General features: G+C 36.9%; 1 protein-coding gene across 3 annotated transcripts; it reads left to right on the top strand.

Annotated features, from left to right (window-relative positions):
- The first annotated feature begins 5533 nt into the window (after positions 1–5533).
- On the top strand, positions 5534–16028 carry ostn (osteocrin). Of its 3 annotated transcripts, XM_067366203.1 has the most exons (6): positions 6214–6320; positions 7885–7983; positions 8488–8708; positions 14067–14182; positions 15725–15739; positions 15903–15994. In XM_067366203.1, the coding sequence occupies exons 1-4, from the start codon at positions 6285–6287 to the stop codon at positions 14149–14151; spliced, it is 441 nt and encodes a 146-aa protein (XP_067222304.1). In that variant the 5' UTR covers positions 6214–6284; the 3' UTR covers positions 14152–14182; positions 15725–15739; positions 15903–15994. The 3 variants fall into 3 exon arrangements, with proteins under 3 accessions (XP_067222305.1, XP_067222304.1, XP_067222303.1); XM_067366204.1 differs by lacking the exon at positions 6214–6320 and adding an exon at positions 5534–5700 and having other exon boundaries at positions 15725–16028; XM_067366202.1 differs by having other exon boundaries at positions 15725–16028.
- The last annotated feature ends 246 nt before the right edge of the window (positions 16029–16274 follow it).

Below are 16274 nucleotides of genomic sequence, written 5' to 3'. Positions count from 1 at the left end.
CTTTTAATTTGATGTCATGTTTAATATATATAGTTGAACATTGTTTTTATTCTTCTGTCCATGACCCTTTCACAAGAGACCTGCGTGCCACCAGTTGAGAACAATTGCTCTACAGCATGACGTTTTCTTATATCTTAAGCTTCTGACAGGTGCACTGAACTTTGCAGCCGGCCAAATGACAAGTCCCATCATACAAAGGTATTAAGTAGAGAGTGGGAATTTCTTTGCTTCTCAGGGTCTTCTCACACAAAAATGGAAAAACACACACATGGTTTTTCTCTCAGTGGCTAAAACAACAGCCTGAGAAAACTATCTCGCTGTATCTGCGGACTGAAAAAAGAGCCTTCTTTCTCTCATTTTCGGCACCCTTACACCCTGTTTCGTCTTCTGTCCGGACTTCTCATCCGATCAGGTTTCCCTCCCAGAGACGCTCCGCACAGCTGCACACTTCTTTTAATCCACCTCTCGCTCAGTCTCTTTCGCACACACACCTCTATCATCTGTATTTTAAACAATCGCCAGGAAAACATGGTGCATATTTAAGAAAGATTTAGGATTTAAAAAAAAAAAACACCAATTGAAGTCAAGGGAAAAAAATCTCTGTGATTGTAAACACTTGGGCGGAATAACCATAGAAACTAGTTAGTTGCATTAGCACTAACATCCTGTCAGTTTCTACAATTACAGAGTGAACTTTGAAAGAAATTCACCCTGAAAGTGACTCAAATATACCACTGAGGCCTTTCTTACAAGGTCGCTAAAGAGTGCATCCAAGTGACGGGCTCTTAATAGTTTTTAAAGCTGAGGTTATGTCAGAATGAGTGTGTCCGGCTAGGCTATCAAGCATAGCACATAAAACATAATGGCCCGCCTGCAGGAAACTAAATATAGATGGTGTTTTGATTACGTGAAAATTGACATTTCAAAGGAGATTAGGATCAGACCACTAAAACAACACAGCAAAGAGCCGGGAGGCAGAAGCTGAGAGAGAAAGCCACCTTTACACGCTTAGCAACACACAGGCACACGCTCACTTTTTCCAGTTCGGGCTACCGTGAGTGTGTTTGTGTGCGGGAACGTCACTCCGGCGACTAGCTTGGCTACTCTTAGCCTTCCTTTCACGCGATTGCTAAGTGATTGACCCTGTGACCCCCGTTTCCTTGGAGCACATAGAAGTGCTTCCTTCGCTACGGCAGGTGGGACAGATGACATCACCAGCGTAGAGGGTCCCATTAATGACGAGCAGGGGGATTGGCTGTTTTTTCCGACATTATTCTGACATTACTCCCACATTATTGTTGTATTAGTAGTGTCATTATTAGGCCAGGTGTGTTTTTACAGTGAGCAAACCCTCTGTTGCTCTGAATAGACACTATGTGGGCCAAGATTGAGATGGGACAGGGCGCCGGATAGCCGACACGAGAGTCTTCTCACACGCACACGTGCCATGAACCTACAAAAGTCAAACTGAGTTCATGAATGCAACATCTAAAATACACAGACAAAAAATTTGCATTTTCAAACAATTTTGTGTTTTAGTCATAGTCTTTGTGATATGTAATAATAATAATAATATTTGATATGTTTTAGTAAACTTTAGTTAATGATAATCCCCAAAATTAAACCAAATATTCATACAATTTCATATTATTTTAAACACGTATCAACATGTAACAAAGTCTAAACCTTATTGACTATGATTGAATAATATGAAACAATCATACTCTTCATATTCATATTCATCAACAGTATGCACCCAAAAAAAAGATTTTAAAATTTATTTTGATTCAACACCATTGTATCAGGTTTCTGGTTTAAATGTGATTGATTCATGTTAAATTGACTTGAAACGATTACTCTTTGACTTAACTTGATGTTTTCATATTGGAATAACATGTTTCAATCAAGTAAACCCAACCAGGACTCAAACAGGATTTTCACTTCCCATCATGCTTTGCAAAGGGGCTGAACTGGGAGTGTAAATGTTGAAATAAAGTGTTATTTTAAGCAGTTTTTAGGAAGATGAGAAAATGAAAAACTTTTTAATGTTTACTGTTCTATTATGTTGGTATTTAAAAGTTTCTGTTAATTGATAGTTTTAAGGTTACCATTGTGGTGAATTGTTGCACTTGTGCTTGGGTTGAGGACCTGCTAACAAACTTTCAAATGACTTTAATAAGTAAATCATCACTGTGGTAATGCTCTGGGTTGCATTTTCCAAAAACATTGTAAGCCTATGTTAATTATATAACCATTGCTACCAATGGACTTCAATTTAGGATGATCAATTTAGGCTTTACAATGTTTTTGGTTAAGACAATTTAGGATGAATCCAGTATCACGTCTAGATTTCTAACACAGAACATCACAAAAGTTATATAAATCACAAAATTAAACGAAGAATTAATTGTAAAAATCAATGTATAGTAAAACAATTTATTATTTATTTATTTATTGTTTTTTATTTATTTTCCAAAACATTGCAAATTAGTTGGGCTGACACTATTAAATTAAGCTGTGCCCAACCATGGTAAACATGGTAAATGGTAAATAAATTAAGTTGACCCAACATAAGTATATTAAATTGGAATAACAGAATTGCATAATGCTGAAATAAAGCAACTTAATCATGTGGAAATCCTTTCCATGATTTTTTTATGTTCGTTCAAAGAGTTATTTTTTTGAGTGTGTTTTCACTATTTTTTTTTGGTCTCTTCTTCATTATGACACATAATGTGTATACATTTTTGATCTCCTTTATATTTAATCATCCTTTATATAGTCAATGTCATATTCATTCATTCTTAGTCAAATTTAGTTGACAAAAAGTGCAAAATTAAATCAAATATTCAAACTTTTTAAACATGTATCAAGATACAACAAAATCCTTTATTAACTCTCATTGGATTATATGAAACAGTCATATTCTTTTTAGATGTTTCTTCTTCAAAAGACATTGTTATTATTATTTTTTTCTTATTTTCGTCAAAGGTATGTTTTCATTAAGGTCATGATGCACATTTTCAGTCTCATCTCTCATCTTAACATTTTTGTTAGTAACTTAATTGACGAAATGAACGCTTGCGTACATTTGCGCACCCAAGAATTATCTTTCAAAACTCCCAAAATGACTTGCACTCTCATGCGACGCCTGGATCACTGTGAAAGCTATCATGTTCAAGAGAGCATGGGGATCCTGAGAGCTTGGGCCAGACATGACGGTCTTCCTCTTTTAAAAGAGCATCGTCATGGAGACGCTTCCGACACCACACAACGTTAAATGGCAGAGTTGCAAGAGATATTCGGTTGCACACACACACGCAACAGCAAATGCGTGCAATTAAAGAGATGTTGTTCATTTCACATCCACCTGGATGTAAGAATCCCGGACAGAAGCTTGCCAATCGATGGACTTAAAGATAAGTGATCAAAAACACAGATACGATCTCACGCACACACATATCTTCATGTCTGATTATAGTTAAATGGGGTTGTGTTGAGTCTGGTCGCTATACACACAGATCTGGGCTCACCCTAAGGATTTTGGGTAACGGAACACTGCAGATCCACATCTCAATAAGTGTAGAAACAGGTTTCCTCTCTCTCGTTCTCTCATTTCATCCAGTTTCTTTCATTCAATCTCTTGCTTTTCTCATGCCATAATGCATTTTGCTCTTCATCTTGTTCATTTTCTGTTTAATGCCTATTGGACAAAAATAAATAAATGAGATCTTAATGGAACAGTTCGCCCATAATGAAAATAATGTATTCTTTTACTCACCGCCATGTTATTCAAAAAAGCATTCCAAGACTTTTTTACTTCTGTAAAACACAAAAGGAAACATTTTGAATAATGTGGTGTTTGCTCTTTCAATTGCTGTTGGAGATAGGAGCTTTCAAAAAGCACTATGAAATTATCATAAAAATAATAAAGCCGTATGATATAGCTTTGTGATGTGAACATACCAGAATTGAAGTTGTTTACTACCTGAAAATCTTCACCACCAGTGAGCTGTTACACCCTGAAACCAGATCACAAATGAATCATCATGAATCAAGTGATTCAAGATCTGATTCCTAATGTACACATTTGCCTAAAGTTAGCATGAAATGGAAAATCCTCTATTTTCTAAATTCATTTTATTGATCTTATTGTAAATGATTCATCCATGCATATGTTTTTTTTTTTTAATTACCTTGGAATTTTTCATCAAAATGTCCGGATCTCCCAGTGAAAATGACAGACTTCTCTCTGTTGATTTTTTTGCTGGACTTCTGCAACCATTTAGTCGACTTAAACCTCTGCCTTTTCTTACAATCGACTCGTATACAGATCTGCCTCCACCCAATCAACAACCGTCATTTTTATATTATTTTCGATATCCCATTTTGGATGTATGGCAAAATACGGATCAAAAGATTTGTTGCTCCTTCCCTTACATTGCAACTTTAAGCCTGCTGCTTCTCAGATTTTTCCCAATAATCTCAAAAGTACCTCCTTCAGATTTTATTCAAAGTATGCACAGATTTGATACAAGTCTGCAATCAAAAGTCAATTTCAGTGCCAGCTCAAGCATTTTTCACCAAATTATTCCAAGCCCAAATAATCATAGCCATGCAATCCACTTTCATTTTAGCTCTGTACTGTATGTTGTCAAATGACAATTGTTGTTCATTTGTCTATTGTCTAATTACATCATAAGGAATTATTGGGGAAAAAAGGCTTAACTTATTGAGTCCCTTGAGCTATGAAAGAGAAATACAATTATTCTCCGGTACAGGCACAGACCTTCTGATTCTATCTGTACACACACACACACACACACACACACACACGTCTCCTGGCTTTCCCTCTTTGGTGTCCTCTGATTTTCCAAAACATCTTAGTGAGGGAGAGAGTGAGAAAGAGAGAGGGGGATCGTTGTAGGGTCTCTGTGGAAATTTTGGTGTGGTAGACAGGCCTGCCTGGTCTGCTCTTTATTTAACAGTGGGAGTAAAGAGAGATGAGCTCTGTGAGTGCAGATAAATATAGTGTGAGAACAGGCAGTCTGCTGGGGAACTCTTCACAACCTAACGCCACCTAACTTTCTCAGACCGAGAGAGATCTGAGCACTTTTCCCCAGTTAAGACTAGGTGAGTAAATTACAAGATGCAGGTCATCAACGACCATCAAGACACAATACACTCATGTGGCCAGATACAGTATAGTTTATACACAAGAGATTAGATTGTACGCCAGAGAGAGATAAACCACCTACACATACTGAACTACAACACACACACACTTTGAAACCTGTGGAAACACAGCAGGTTCTCAGTTAGAAGCTGACCTTCCAGGCACTTTTGGCCGTCATATGAGCGTGTAAGCCAAGAAAGAAGGACAGAAAGAGACAGAAGTGGCACGTACATGCACATTCATACGTGTCCAGCTGCTCCCTTGGGTTGCTATTAGTTTGTAATCGTAATGAGGATGAGAGAGTTGGGGAGAGCGGCTTCAGGGCGAGCCACAGTGGAAAACCTGCAGAAATGATGTCACAGCAATCGCGACCACCGATTGGAGTGGAGATTCCCGACGAGAGCCTATAAAACCGGGAAAGACAACAGCAGGAACCAGCAAAGGCAGAGAACGTGAGAAATTCCAGGAACTGCACAGTGTCCATCTGTCCGTCCCTGTGTGACTGAAACCAAATCAGATTAAGGGTAAGGAGCCTTGGAGAAAGACCAAGCTTCATGTTCCTACAGGGCTGTGTGTGTGTGTGTGTGTGGGTGGAAAGGTGAGCAGACAGGTGTCGAAGATGTATTTAAAGACATTTGTTAGGGGTTGCTGTAGAATAATGCTGGTTAGTTGGTAGAGAATCTGCTGTTTGATAAGCAACTGTGAATTTGTTTGAGCTCCAGGGTTATAGATGAACCAGTATCGGAAACATCCTGTTGATGTTGCATTGCTGCAATTGTGACACAGAGGTGTGAAATCATGTTTGATACCAGAGAACCGTTGAGAGTGTCTTTGAGAGAGTGAGTGTGTGTGTGCATGCAGGGTGGGCAATGGGAGATGGCTGGAGTTGTTTATTTTTGGGGACGGAAAATGCTAAAGTTAGCCCATGTTGCTGGACAATGCATTTCCCCAGTCGTGGGGCAGGAGAGGCGCCGCATCTGGTCCATTGCTCAGTGCACCAGACCTGAAACACTGAGGACGGGACACTCTGGGTCAAATAAGAAGTGAAAATGCATTATTTTTGCATTTCAGAAAGATACTATACAATCCTGCCAAAAAGTTTTGAATAATGTCTAGGAAGAAAAGCGTCAGGTGTTCATATTTGGTGAGAAAATGTGTTATACTCCTTTAAAAATGACATCTGACAATAAATAAAAGGGCAAAATAAAATAATGGATTATATGATTCAATGTCAGAATTTCACATGTAACATCTAGCTTTGTTTATATTTTTCTCTATCTATCTGTAACCTGTTTATGGTAGAGCTGTGATAGAGGTTTTTTTTTTTTTTTTATCAGTCAGTGGCATTTATTTAATTTATATATTTTTAAAGGTACTTTAAAAATAAATTATGTTTAAAAGAAAGTTTCATAAAGATTAATGCAATTTCTAATGGTGCTGGTGCACTGCAATTCAACACAACTGCCAGCAGACGGCAGTCAAAATGTAGGATACAGTGCATCATCATAATCTGAATAAGGTGGTTTTGGAAAAATAATAAAAAAAACAAGAAAGAGATAACATAATGGTGTTCTCTTAAATATAATATTTACTGTAAAAATTTATCAGCACTATAAAACATTTGCTCAAGTAATACGAAATGACAGTAATGTGAAATCCCGTCATGAGGATGGTTTTTTTTTTTTTGCGAGTTTGGTTAAGAGTGTGTTTTGGGGACACACAGGTAGGGGTGCAGGTCAGAGTGTGTGTTTGGGCTGAGTTCATGTGTTTGTGTAGAGGGTGTGTGTTAGAAGCATTCTCACACTCTCGCGGCTGCTGGACCGCCCAGTCAGAGTGTATTTTCACAGATGGAGTCTGGATGAATGTAAACACCGCCCTGTATCACAGTAATTCAACACGGTGCTGAAGCTGGAGTGTGTGTGTGCACGCTCAACTGACAATGCACTGACATAAAATCTTTAATCACTGCAATTATGTTGCTATATGAAGACTTCAGATGCAAAAGCCTCTAAGTGCCATCTGAAATTTTCTTCTAAAATGAGCATTTTTATCAAGCTCGTATGTTATTTCACTTTAATGTCGATGAAAAGGACCTATTAAATTATAGATTATTTACTATGCATTTTTCTATACATATACGCTATCGTTCAAAAGTTTGGAGTCAGTCAGTTTTTTTGAAAAAGAAATCAATACTTTAATACTAAATTAGTATTCAGCAAAGATGCATTACATTTATCAAAAATAAATAGTAAAGACATTTATAATGTTACAAAATATATCTATTTCAGATAAATGCTGTTATTTAATCAAATAATCCTAAAAATAAATGTATCCTGATTTCCACACAAATATTAAGCAGCTGTTTTCAAAATTGATAATAAAAATGATTTTTTATTGAGCAGCAAATCATAATATTAGAATGATTTCTGAAGGATCATGTGACACTGAAGACTGGAGTAACGATGCTGAAAATTCAGCTTTGAATCACAGGAATAAATTACATTTTAAAATATATTAAAAACTGTTATTTTAAATCGTAATACTATTTCACAATATCAGTGTTTTACTGTATTTTTAATTAAATAAATGCAACCTTGGTGACTTCTTTTCAACATAAAAAAAATCTGACCTTTCCCAAACATTTAAATGGGAGTATACATGTACTGTATATGATTGTCAGTAATCAAATTGTTAATATTGTATTGTAGATGCTAGGCTGTGGATGTGTGCTGCTCTCTGGTCTGCTGACACTGACCTTGTTCCACTGCAGTGTGGAAAGTCTTCACATACCCCAAGAAAGACCAGAGGTAAGTCCAGGTCGCGCTCGCTGATATAAAGAGAGAGAGAGAGAGAGAGAGAGAGAGAGAGAATAAGGTTAGATTACAGTATGTGTTTTGTGAGGGAACTTCACTCTTGCCTGTCTTCAGACACACACAGCATGATGTGATTAACTGGTACAAGTGACAGATGATAAACTGTCATCAGTCTGAGTGCTCTATAAATACAGTGGGGTTTCCCCTAGAGAGCCACCACAGGAGGCTCCTTATGAACATGAGCTACCTGTCTGCCCGTCTGAGGCCTGAACCACTGGGTCACCCAGTCTGGCACTCTGCCCGTTTCTCAATATGACATAGAAGGAACCAAGTTGCATCTTAAAAGTTTTGAGTTGGTCTCTAAGGTGTACAAGCTCTTTACCACCTTAAAATGGTGTTAAATGAGTTGGAAAAGAACATTTTTTTGGTGAGACAGTGATTTTACTGACAATTTTGAAAACTGAATATTACTATGTATTTTCACCTTTTTTGATCTAGTATGTGGAATCATCTGTGGTGGAGGGCCGCGGTGTCCAGCAAGGCCAAACCGAGCAGAAGACCTCAGGAGCCGTGAACGCTAAACACCTCCTGCACGACCAGCTGGTCCGACTGGAGAACGATGTCATCGAGACCAAGAGGAAACGGAGCTTCCCCGGATCCAACACGCCTCTTGACCGCCTGTCAATCAGCACCATGGATCCCAAAAGCAACAAGCAAAGGTAGGGAACAAGAGTAAACTTTTATAAGAGGAATAAATAATAAAATATTATGATTAAAATATTTCAAATGAATTTTATTTTTATAATAATAGAAATAACATTTTCAAATACATTTGTAAACTGACACCTTGATTCTTTATTGGTGTTTGGTAAAAATTGTTGTTTTTTAATATTATCATCATATCATTGTCTAAATGAACTAAATCACTGAATTTTTGTGATTTTAAGTCTGAAAAATGTACAAAACACAGTTTAGATTTTTTGCTGTGATCCCGAACAGATGATGAACCATAAGTAGCTTTGATTGGCCATGACTCAAACACGTACAGTTTTTATTGGCTGAAGTCTGTCATTCACAGCTTGATAGTTTTGTGTGAGCGTGTTTGTGTTTTAACAGTTCACTAAGTGCAATTAATGTTTTGTCTGTAGCCCACAGTTAAAGTTACTTCTATTTCTTGGGTGGAGTCACTGTAGTGTGGTGGATTGAGGTTTTGTATGACATAATAAGTGCCTGATACTGGCTTACGGGAACGGACAGTCCAACTGTGCTGATGACTGTAGCATCGGACTTCCAGTCAATGATCAAAACTGTTTTATCTCTGTGAATGATTTGATCTTCCTGCCGGACGGAACACGCAGTGTAACTCAGCATGGCCTGAGGCTCTGACAAGGCTCTATCTAAATGATCTTCAGCACTTGATAAGATCAGGACAGAAGCCAAGAACAGCAGAGAAAGCACCACACCATGCATTATCAAATCTCTACACCCGAATCCATCTCTCATGAGCCTGATAAACACGATGAAATCTCACAAAGCCCTCCATAATGTGACTGTTCCATGGATCCTCAGTAAAGATATTCATCTTGAAAGCAAATGTTGGATTCTGTAACTAGACTTTGACATTTTCTAAAGAAAGTGTGAGATCATACAGTATGATTCCATTTTACAGGAAAATCATAAGCTGCGAAATTTGAGATAATATCCATTGATCAAACATAGATTGACCTTATGAGTAATAAGCTATTACTAATAGTGCTGAAAAACTAGCTTACTGAATACTTCAGTATACTCTGTATTCAGTGTTTTTTTTTTAAATAGTAAGTGAAACAGTAGAATGCTACACCTCATCATTTCATTGCGGTGTAAAAATTTCCAACTTTTTATTTTTGTCATAATCATCAGTCAGATGAAATATATGGAGGACCAGGGGTGTCACTTAAAAATAAAAAGAAGAATCAATTAATTACTTTAATAATTCAAACATAAAATGTATATAAATGATTCACTTTTTATATGGGCAAATTAATAGACATATTTAAAGTTGTTTATTTAATTCCTGTTTTTAAATGTAGTTTAATAAAACAATAAAACAATACATTTTAAAAATCTTTTTTGAATGTATAAATAAATAGACAAATTTGAAATGGGATATTCAATTCAGTTTTTAAAACGTAGATCAATAAAAAAGTTCATTAGTAAATCATTTTAAATGCGCATTTAAATCGCTTTTTTAAAAAGAATTTGGCAAATGCTTTTCTTTCTCTATTTACCAGTTGCTTTTCTTTGTCGGTTTGCCAAACGCTTTTCTTTATCGATTTGTCAATCGAGTGGTAAAATGCCATTGGACAGTACACACGTGTGAGCAACCAATCAACTTTCGCCTCAATTTGAAGAGCCAATCCTCTCTCACTTGTAACACTCACTGTCATTGGACAGTTAGTACGGTGACCGGGAGGGGACATGTTCGGTTCATTTAGCTTTGTCGTGGCCGCAACATATAAACTCGTGGAAACGTGATAATATGTCGTGGCCACAAGATATTAATTCGTGGGAACGGCCACGAGATCGTTTTGTCGAGGAAACGACATCCTTATGTGGTATCACATAAGGATGTCGGGCATGCTCGACCGAGAAAATTTAGATTTCCCTGGTGTACATTTTTAAGACGTTTAAAGGCCAACAAATTGGATAATAGCTTTAAAACCATGTCAACAAATACATGCATGCACAGTTTTGAGACAGCTTTAATCGCATGTTTGGTAATTTCATGACTTAACAGAACACCGAAGGTCATTGCTCATAGTTTCTTTTGCGCTTTATTTAAGCTATAATAAAGTAATTATGCAGCGTGCGCCGGCGCATTTGCTCATGCAATTCTTTAGTGCGCGCCACGAGCACAGTATAACGGCTGATTGGACAGTCGTGTTAATTTTTCTGAGTTTTACTAACATCATTCAACTCAACCAGTAAAAAAACACAGACGAGCGTTCCGACTTCGTTGTTGTTAAAACTCAGAAAAATTAACATGACTGCTTATATTCCATCTAAAGAAATCATTGTAGTGCTGCAAATATCTAAGCTATAGGCCATCTAATACTTCAAATCTCAAAGTTAAATCAGATTTTTTTTGTAAAAATGCTTCTGTAACAGCTGCCAAAAATAGTTTAGCTCTACTGTGGTTTTTAACGAACGAACAAAAAAACAAAAAAAAAGGTGTTTTTTTTTCACACATCGCAGCCTGAATATACAGATGTAACTAATAATATACAAATATTAAATAAAAAATAAACGATAAGTGAATGGATTTAAAACACTGTTCGGTGGGATTAAAATGTACAACATTTAAACATTGATTTATAAACTTCATATAATAATAATATGCACGTTAATATAATTTCTTAATTCCGTTCTTTTTCTTAATTAAAAATATTATGGCATTGTCCATTTGTGATAATTCCAGGTTGCGATGGTCACGCAGGTTGTTTACACATTTAACTCGTGGCCATGAGAAAAATAAATCGTTCCCTCACCTATGATATCGAGGCCACGACTTTATATGGCGTGATACCACATAAGGATGTCGTTTCCTCGACAAAACGATCTCGTGGCCGTTCCCACGAATTAATATTAATTAATTCAATAAAAATAATATTAATTAATTAAGTAACCCACGACATATTATCACGTTTCCACGAATTTATATGTTGCGGCCACGACAAAGCTAAATGAACCGAACATGTCCCCTCCCGGTCACCGTACTAACTGTCCAATGACAGTGAGTGTTACAAGTGAGAGAGGATTGGCTCTTCAAATTGAGGTGAAATTTGATTGGTTGCTCCCACGTGTGTACGGTCCAATGGCATTTTACAACTCGATTGACAAATAGAGAAAGAAAAGCGTTTGCCAAATTCTTTTTAAAAAAGCGATTTAAATGCGCATTTAAAATGATTTACTAATGAACTTTTTATTGTTTTATTGATCTACGTTTTAAAAACTGAATTAAATATCCCATTTCAAATTTGTCTATTTATTTATACATTCAAAAAAGATTTTTAAAATGTATTGTTTTATTAAACTACATTTAAAAACAGGAATTAAATAAACAACTTTAAATATGTCTATTAATTTGCCGATATAAAAAGTGAATCATTTATATACATTTTTATGTTTGAATTATTAAATTAATTAATTGATTCTTCTTTTTATTTTTAAGTGGCACCCCTGGTCCTCCATAGAAATAATGGTGAAAAAAGATGTTAAAAATCATCCCAGAAATTCCAGTTCATTCATCACATTGGAAATGGAAAGTCAAGTTGAGTGCATGAGTGCATTTTAAGTTGTCCATTGCTTTGTGTGTGATACAGTATTTCATGCAGTCATATAGGCCCAATTCTCATTTTAGCAAATGTAATGTAGTAGGCTAGGTCATTCCGGTGTACAGAACATTTGTAAAATGTGCATAGTGTACATTTTATATACCACAGCATATTAACATACAACTTGTAAAATTTCTATTTTGTATGGAAGCCCATTTCTGCCACATAAGAAAAAAAATGCTCTAGTAAATCATAATTATGACATACTAAGTCACTATGACTTAATAGGGCGAACATGATTTCACCATGTACAATAAGTTCCTGTATCAATATCTTTGTTGATCCTGGAACAACATTCCAATCAACTAACCAGATTTGAGGACAAGTTTACCGTTTATGTCAAAGTATCACTGGTGAACTATGGTCGTAAGTCCCATTAAACTCTATTGGTAACGATGGAACTTGCGACCATAGTTCGCTTTGGGAAACGCACCCCAGGTTAGGTGCTTCTACACACCTATCATTCCCCTCTGATTTTAGGGTAAAGTTGAGGATAGGGTTAGGACTATTTTTTTGGATAGGAATGTTGTTCCAGGATCAACAAAAACATCCATTACCCTTTAAATTGCGCAAATTGAAATTGCGAATTGAAAATATGCCCAATGGAAACATGTCAATTTCGCAAAAACTCCCAAATATTGCAAAAAAGGTTTTACACTCCCATGAGGTGGGTTCTCAGGCAATTCGCATGCACAGGTCACCTGTTGTATGTAAAAGTCAATTATTCTTTAAAGAAAGCGGTATGTTTGGACAAAAGACAAGAGTTCTTCATTAAGCTCATAAAAGACAAAAGTCTTACAGGACTACTGGATTTAAACAACAAAGAAATGCCACAATTTGAATTTATCAAGACCTCGAAGCAAATAGGAGGGAGAAACACCCAGAAATACCTGATAGGTGGCTGCTCCCAAGTACTTATAAGGAGCTTTCCTTGCCAAAAATGGTTGGATAACATGCATGTCTCCTTTGATTAAAAATATTGGCTACCTACCAACATCGGTTGCCATGGTTTTTGGAATGACTTATCACAAGAGGGAAAAAAGACGTTTTAGTCGCATAACATGGGTTAATGAAAACACCTTCATTTCATAAGGTTTTTTATCAATATTTAGAAAATATCGCAAAAGATTTGCGCAAATCTGTAAGTTAATGGAAACTCTTTACCATGGTCTTTCCGCGCTCATGGACATCTTTGTTGATCCTGGAACAATATTCCAATCAACCAATCAGATTTGAGGGACAAGTTTACTGTTTATGTCAAGTTTAGGTTTACAACCAGGGTTAGGTGCTTCTACATCAATGTAATTCACCTATCTTTCCCCTCTGATTTTAGGGATAAGTTATGGGTAGGAATAGGGTTAAGACTAAATTTTCAGACTGGAATGTTGTTCCAGGATCAACAAAATATGTTCATCCAGGATGTCTTACTTGGCAAAATCACGGTGACCTATCACTTGGTATGTCTCAACTTTATGATTTACCAAATCATGTTTTTTTTTTTCTTATTTTGCGGAAATAGGCTTCCGTAATTTCCATTCATTACGATACTCACCTTAGCTTCATTTCTAAAGGCTGATGTGTGTTTCAACTCGGCAGTAGCCTATGTGAAGAAAACGGGAAGAAAACGGCAATCCACGACTGTGAGTGACCAAATAGTCAGTAATCTGAAGGAAATGTCGGTTATTTTCGTTATGTCTGCAGGAAGGCGGTTGAATTGCCGCGACGACGAGTCAGCGTTCCGATTGACCGGATTGGCGTGGGTCGTCTTCCCAATAGCCGAGGATAGACTCCGCTTTTGACCACGCCCCGACAAACAGGTACTAGATCAATTATTGGCTGCGTCAGAAATCCCCTACTCACTTGAGTAGGTACTTATTTTGAATAAGAAATTACATAATGGCTGTTTCTCAATATACGTTCTTCAGCGATCTTGCGTCCTTGTGTTCTTGCTTTACGTCATCATCAACCGTCGAAGTTCATTCCAATACTCAAGAACGCAAGAACGCAAGAACGGAGGACGCATGAAAGTACCCGGATGTGTTCTTGATATCGAGGATGCATCGAATGCAAACTTGAGGGAATCGAACCGTTAAAAATCCCAGAAGACGCTGCGGCGGTCGACGTACGGAAGCCTTTAAGCTTTGAAGTTCTCGTGAGATTCCAGCTACAAGTTCGCAAATACGTGACATCTCGTGAAAGTAAACCGTTTGTTTTGCTTAATTTTAATAAAATGATAACCTGAAGAAAGCCTGCAGTATTTTTATTGACATTGACAAAGCATAACAGCCAACTCATTTTCATAAATACACGCGGTGAAATAAAAAGATAATTATATGAAAACAATGTCTATAATTATATGAAATATTTTTTTGAACAGGTTATGACATTTGTTTGTGATGTTATGTTGTATTTACTCTGCATTAGCCACTTATAATATGCTGGAACGGTCAGTTGGTCAGTTGAGCAGATCGCAGCACATCTCAATTCTCAAATGATGCGTTCTCTGTCCTCGCGTCCTTCCGAGATCGTTCTTTCAAGGTCGCCTGGCAAGACCGCACTCCACGAGAACGCAAGTCCGTTCTCTGCGTTCTTGGAATTGAGAAACAGCCATAACGACCGCGCATGTTCTAAATAGTACAAATGCAATACTGGCGAATACGTACTACATTCGCCATGATGTCATTACAGCATCAATTAAAGGGTTAGTTCACCCAAAAATGAAAATTCTGCCATACTCACCCTCATGTCGTTACACACCCGTAAGACCTTCGTTAATCTTCAGAACACACATTAAGATCTATTTTGATGAAATCCGAGAGGTATATGACTCCTCCATAGACAGCAATTTAACAACCAATTTCAAGATCCAGAAAGGTAGGACGTGGAACCTGAAAGCGCAGAACATAAAGAGTGTACAAGACTGACATAGAAGAGAAGATAAAGTTGTTATTTTTGTTTTTGTTTTTTTGCGCACAAAAAGTATTCTCGTCGCTTCATAAAATTAAGGTTGAACCACTGTAGTCTCGTCGACTTTATTTAACAATGTCTTATGGGTGTGGAACAACATGAGGGTGAGTAATTAATTACAGAATTTCCATTTTTGTGTGAACCCTTTAAGTGTCCATCGAGTACTTTTTGCCTACTCTTTTATGAGTACTGTGAATTTGGACCTATTTATTTTGTCACATACCGTTTTTCGCCTACTACAGTATATGTTAAGGAAGTACTGTATGTGATTTTGGATGCAGCCATAGACTAATTTAATCTTGTTAAATGTATTGTAAAATGAAATGTCATGATTATACAGCAGTTTCGATTGTAATCATAACAATATTTATTTTGTTTGTTCTTTGTTCCAGAGGGGAATTTCGCAGGTAGATGAAATGCATGATAAGCACACCAGCCGACACAACTCACTAACCACTGAAAGATCTCCGCGTTCTCAGAACACTTTTAATCATCGCTTCTCCAGAGCTGTTCTTTCTCATTGATTACTGACTTAAACTTTCAATGTCTGATCAAACTGTTTATTTCCAGTTCGGATCCATCCATTTATGATGTCAGAGGCATTAGCCAATCAGAGAGGAATCTGCTCATAGCTTCCATTGCACATCTCAATATTTACTCCAGTGCCTCACGACTTCTCGCTTGCTGTAATGTACTGTACACAACTATTGTCATTTTCTCAATTTGACTGAAGGCTGTTTAGCCTTGACAATAAAACAGATGAAATTCTACAATCGTCTCTCTTATTTGAACTGATTAATGCGAGCTGCTAAAATAATTGCACAGGTACAACATAAAGTCCACTGTGACACTGATTAATGAACATGTAGACTATGTATGAATGTTAAATATTATAACTGTTGATACCTGGTTGATGTTGATCCCTTTGGTTACCCTGGTACG

The sequence above is a fragment of the Chanodichthys erythropterus genome, chromosome 17 (genome assembly GCF_024489055.1).
Source record: "Chanodichthys erythropterus isolate Z2021 chromosome 17, ASM2448905v1, whole genome shotgun sequence".
In the NCBI taxonomy this organism is placed as follows: Eukaryota; Metazoa; Chordata; class Actinopteri; order Cypriniformes; family Xenocyprididae; genus Chanodichthys; species Chanodichthys erythropterus.
Note: the sequence above shows the minus strand (reverse complement) of the source record. Positions and strands in the feature narration are given on the sequence as shown.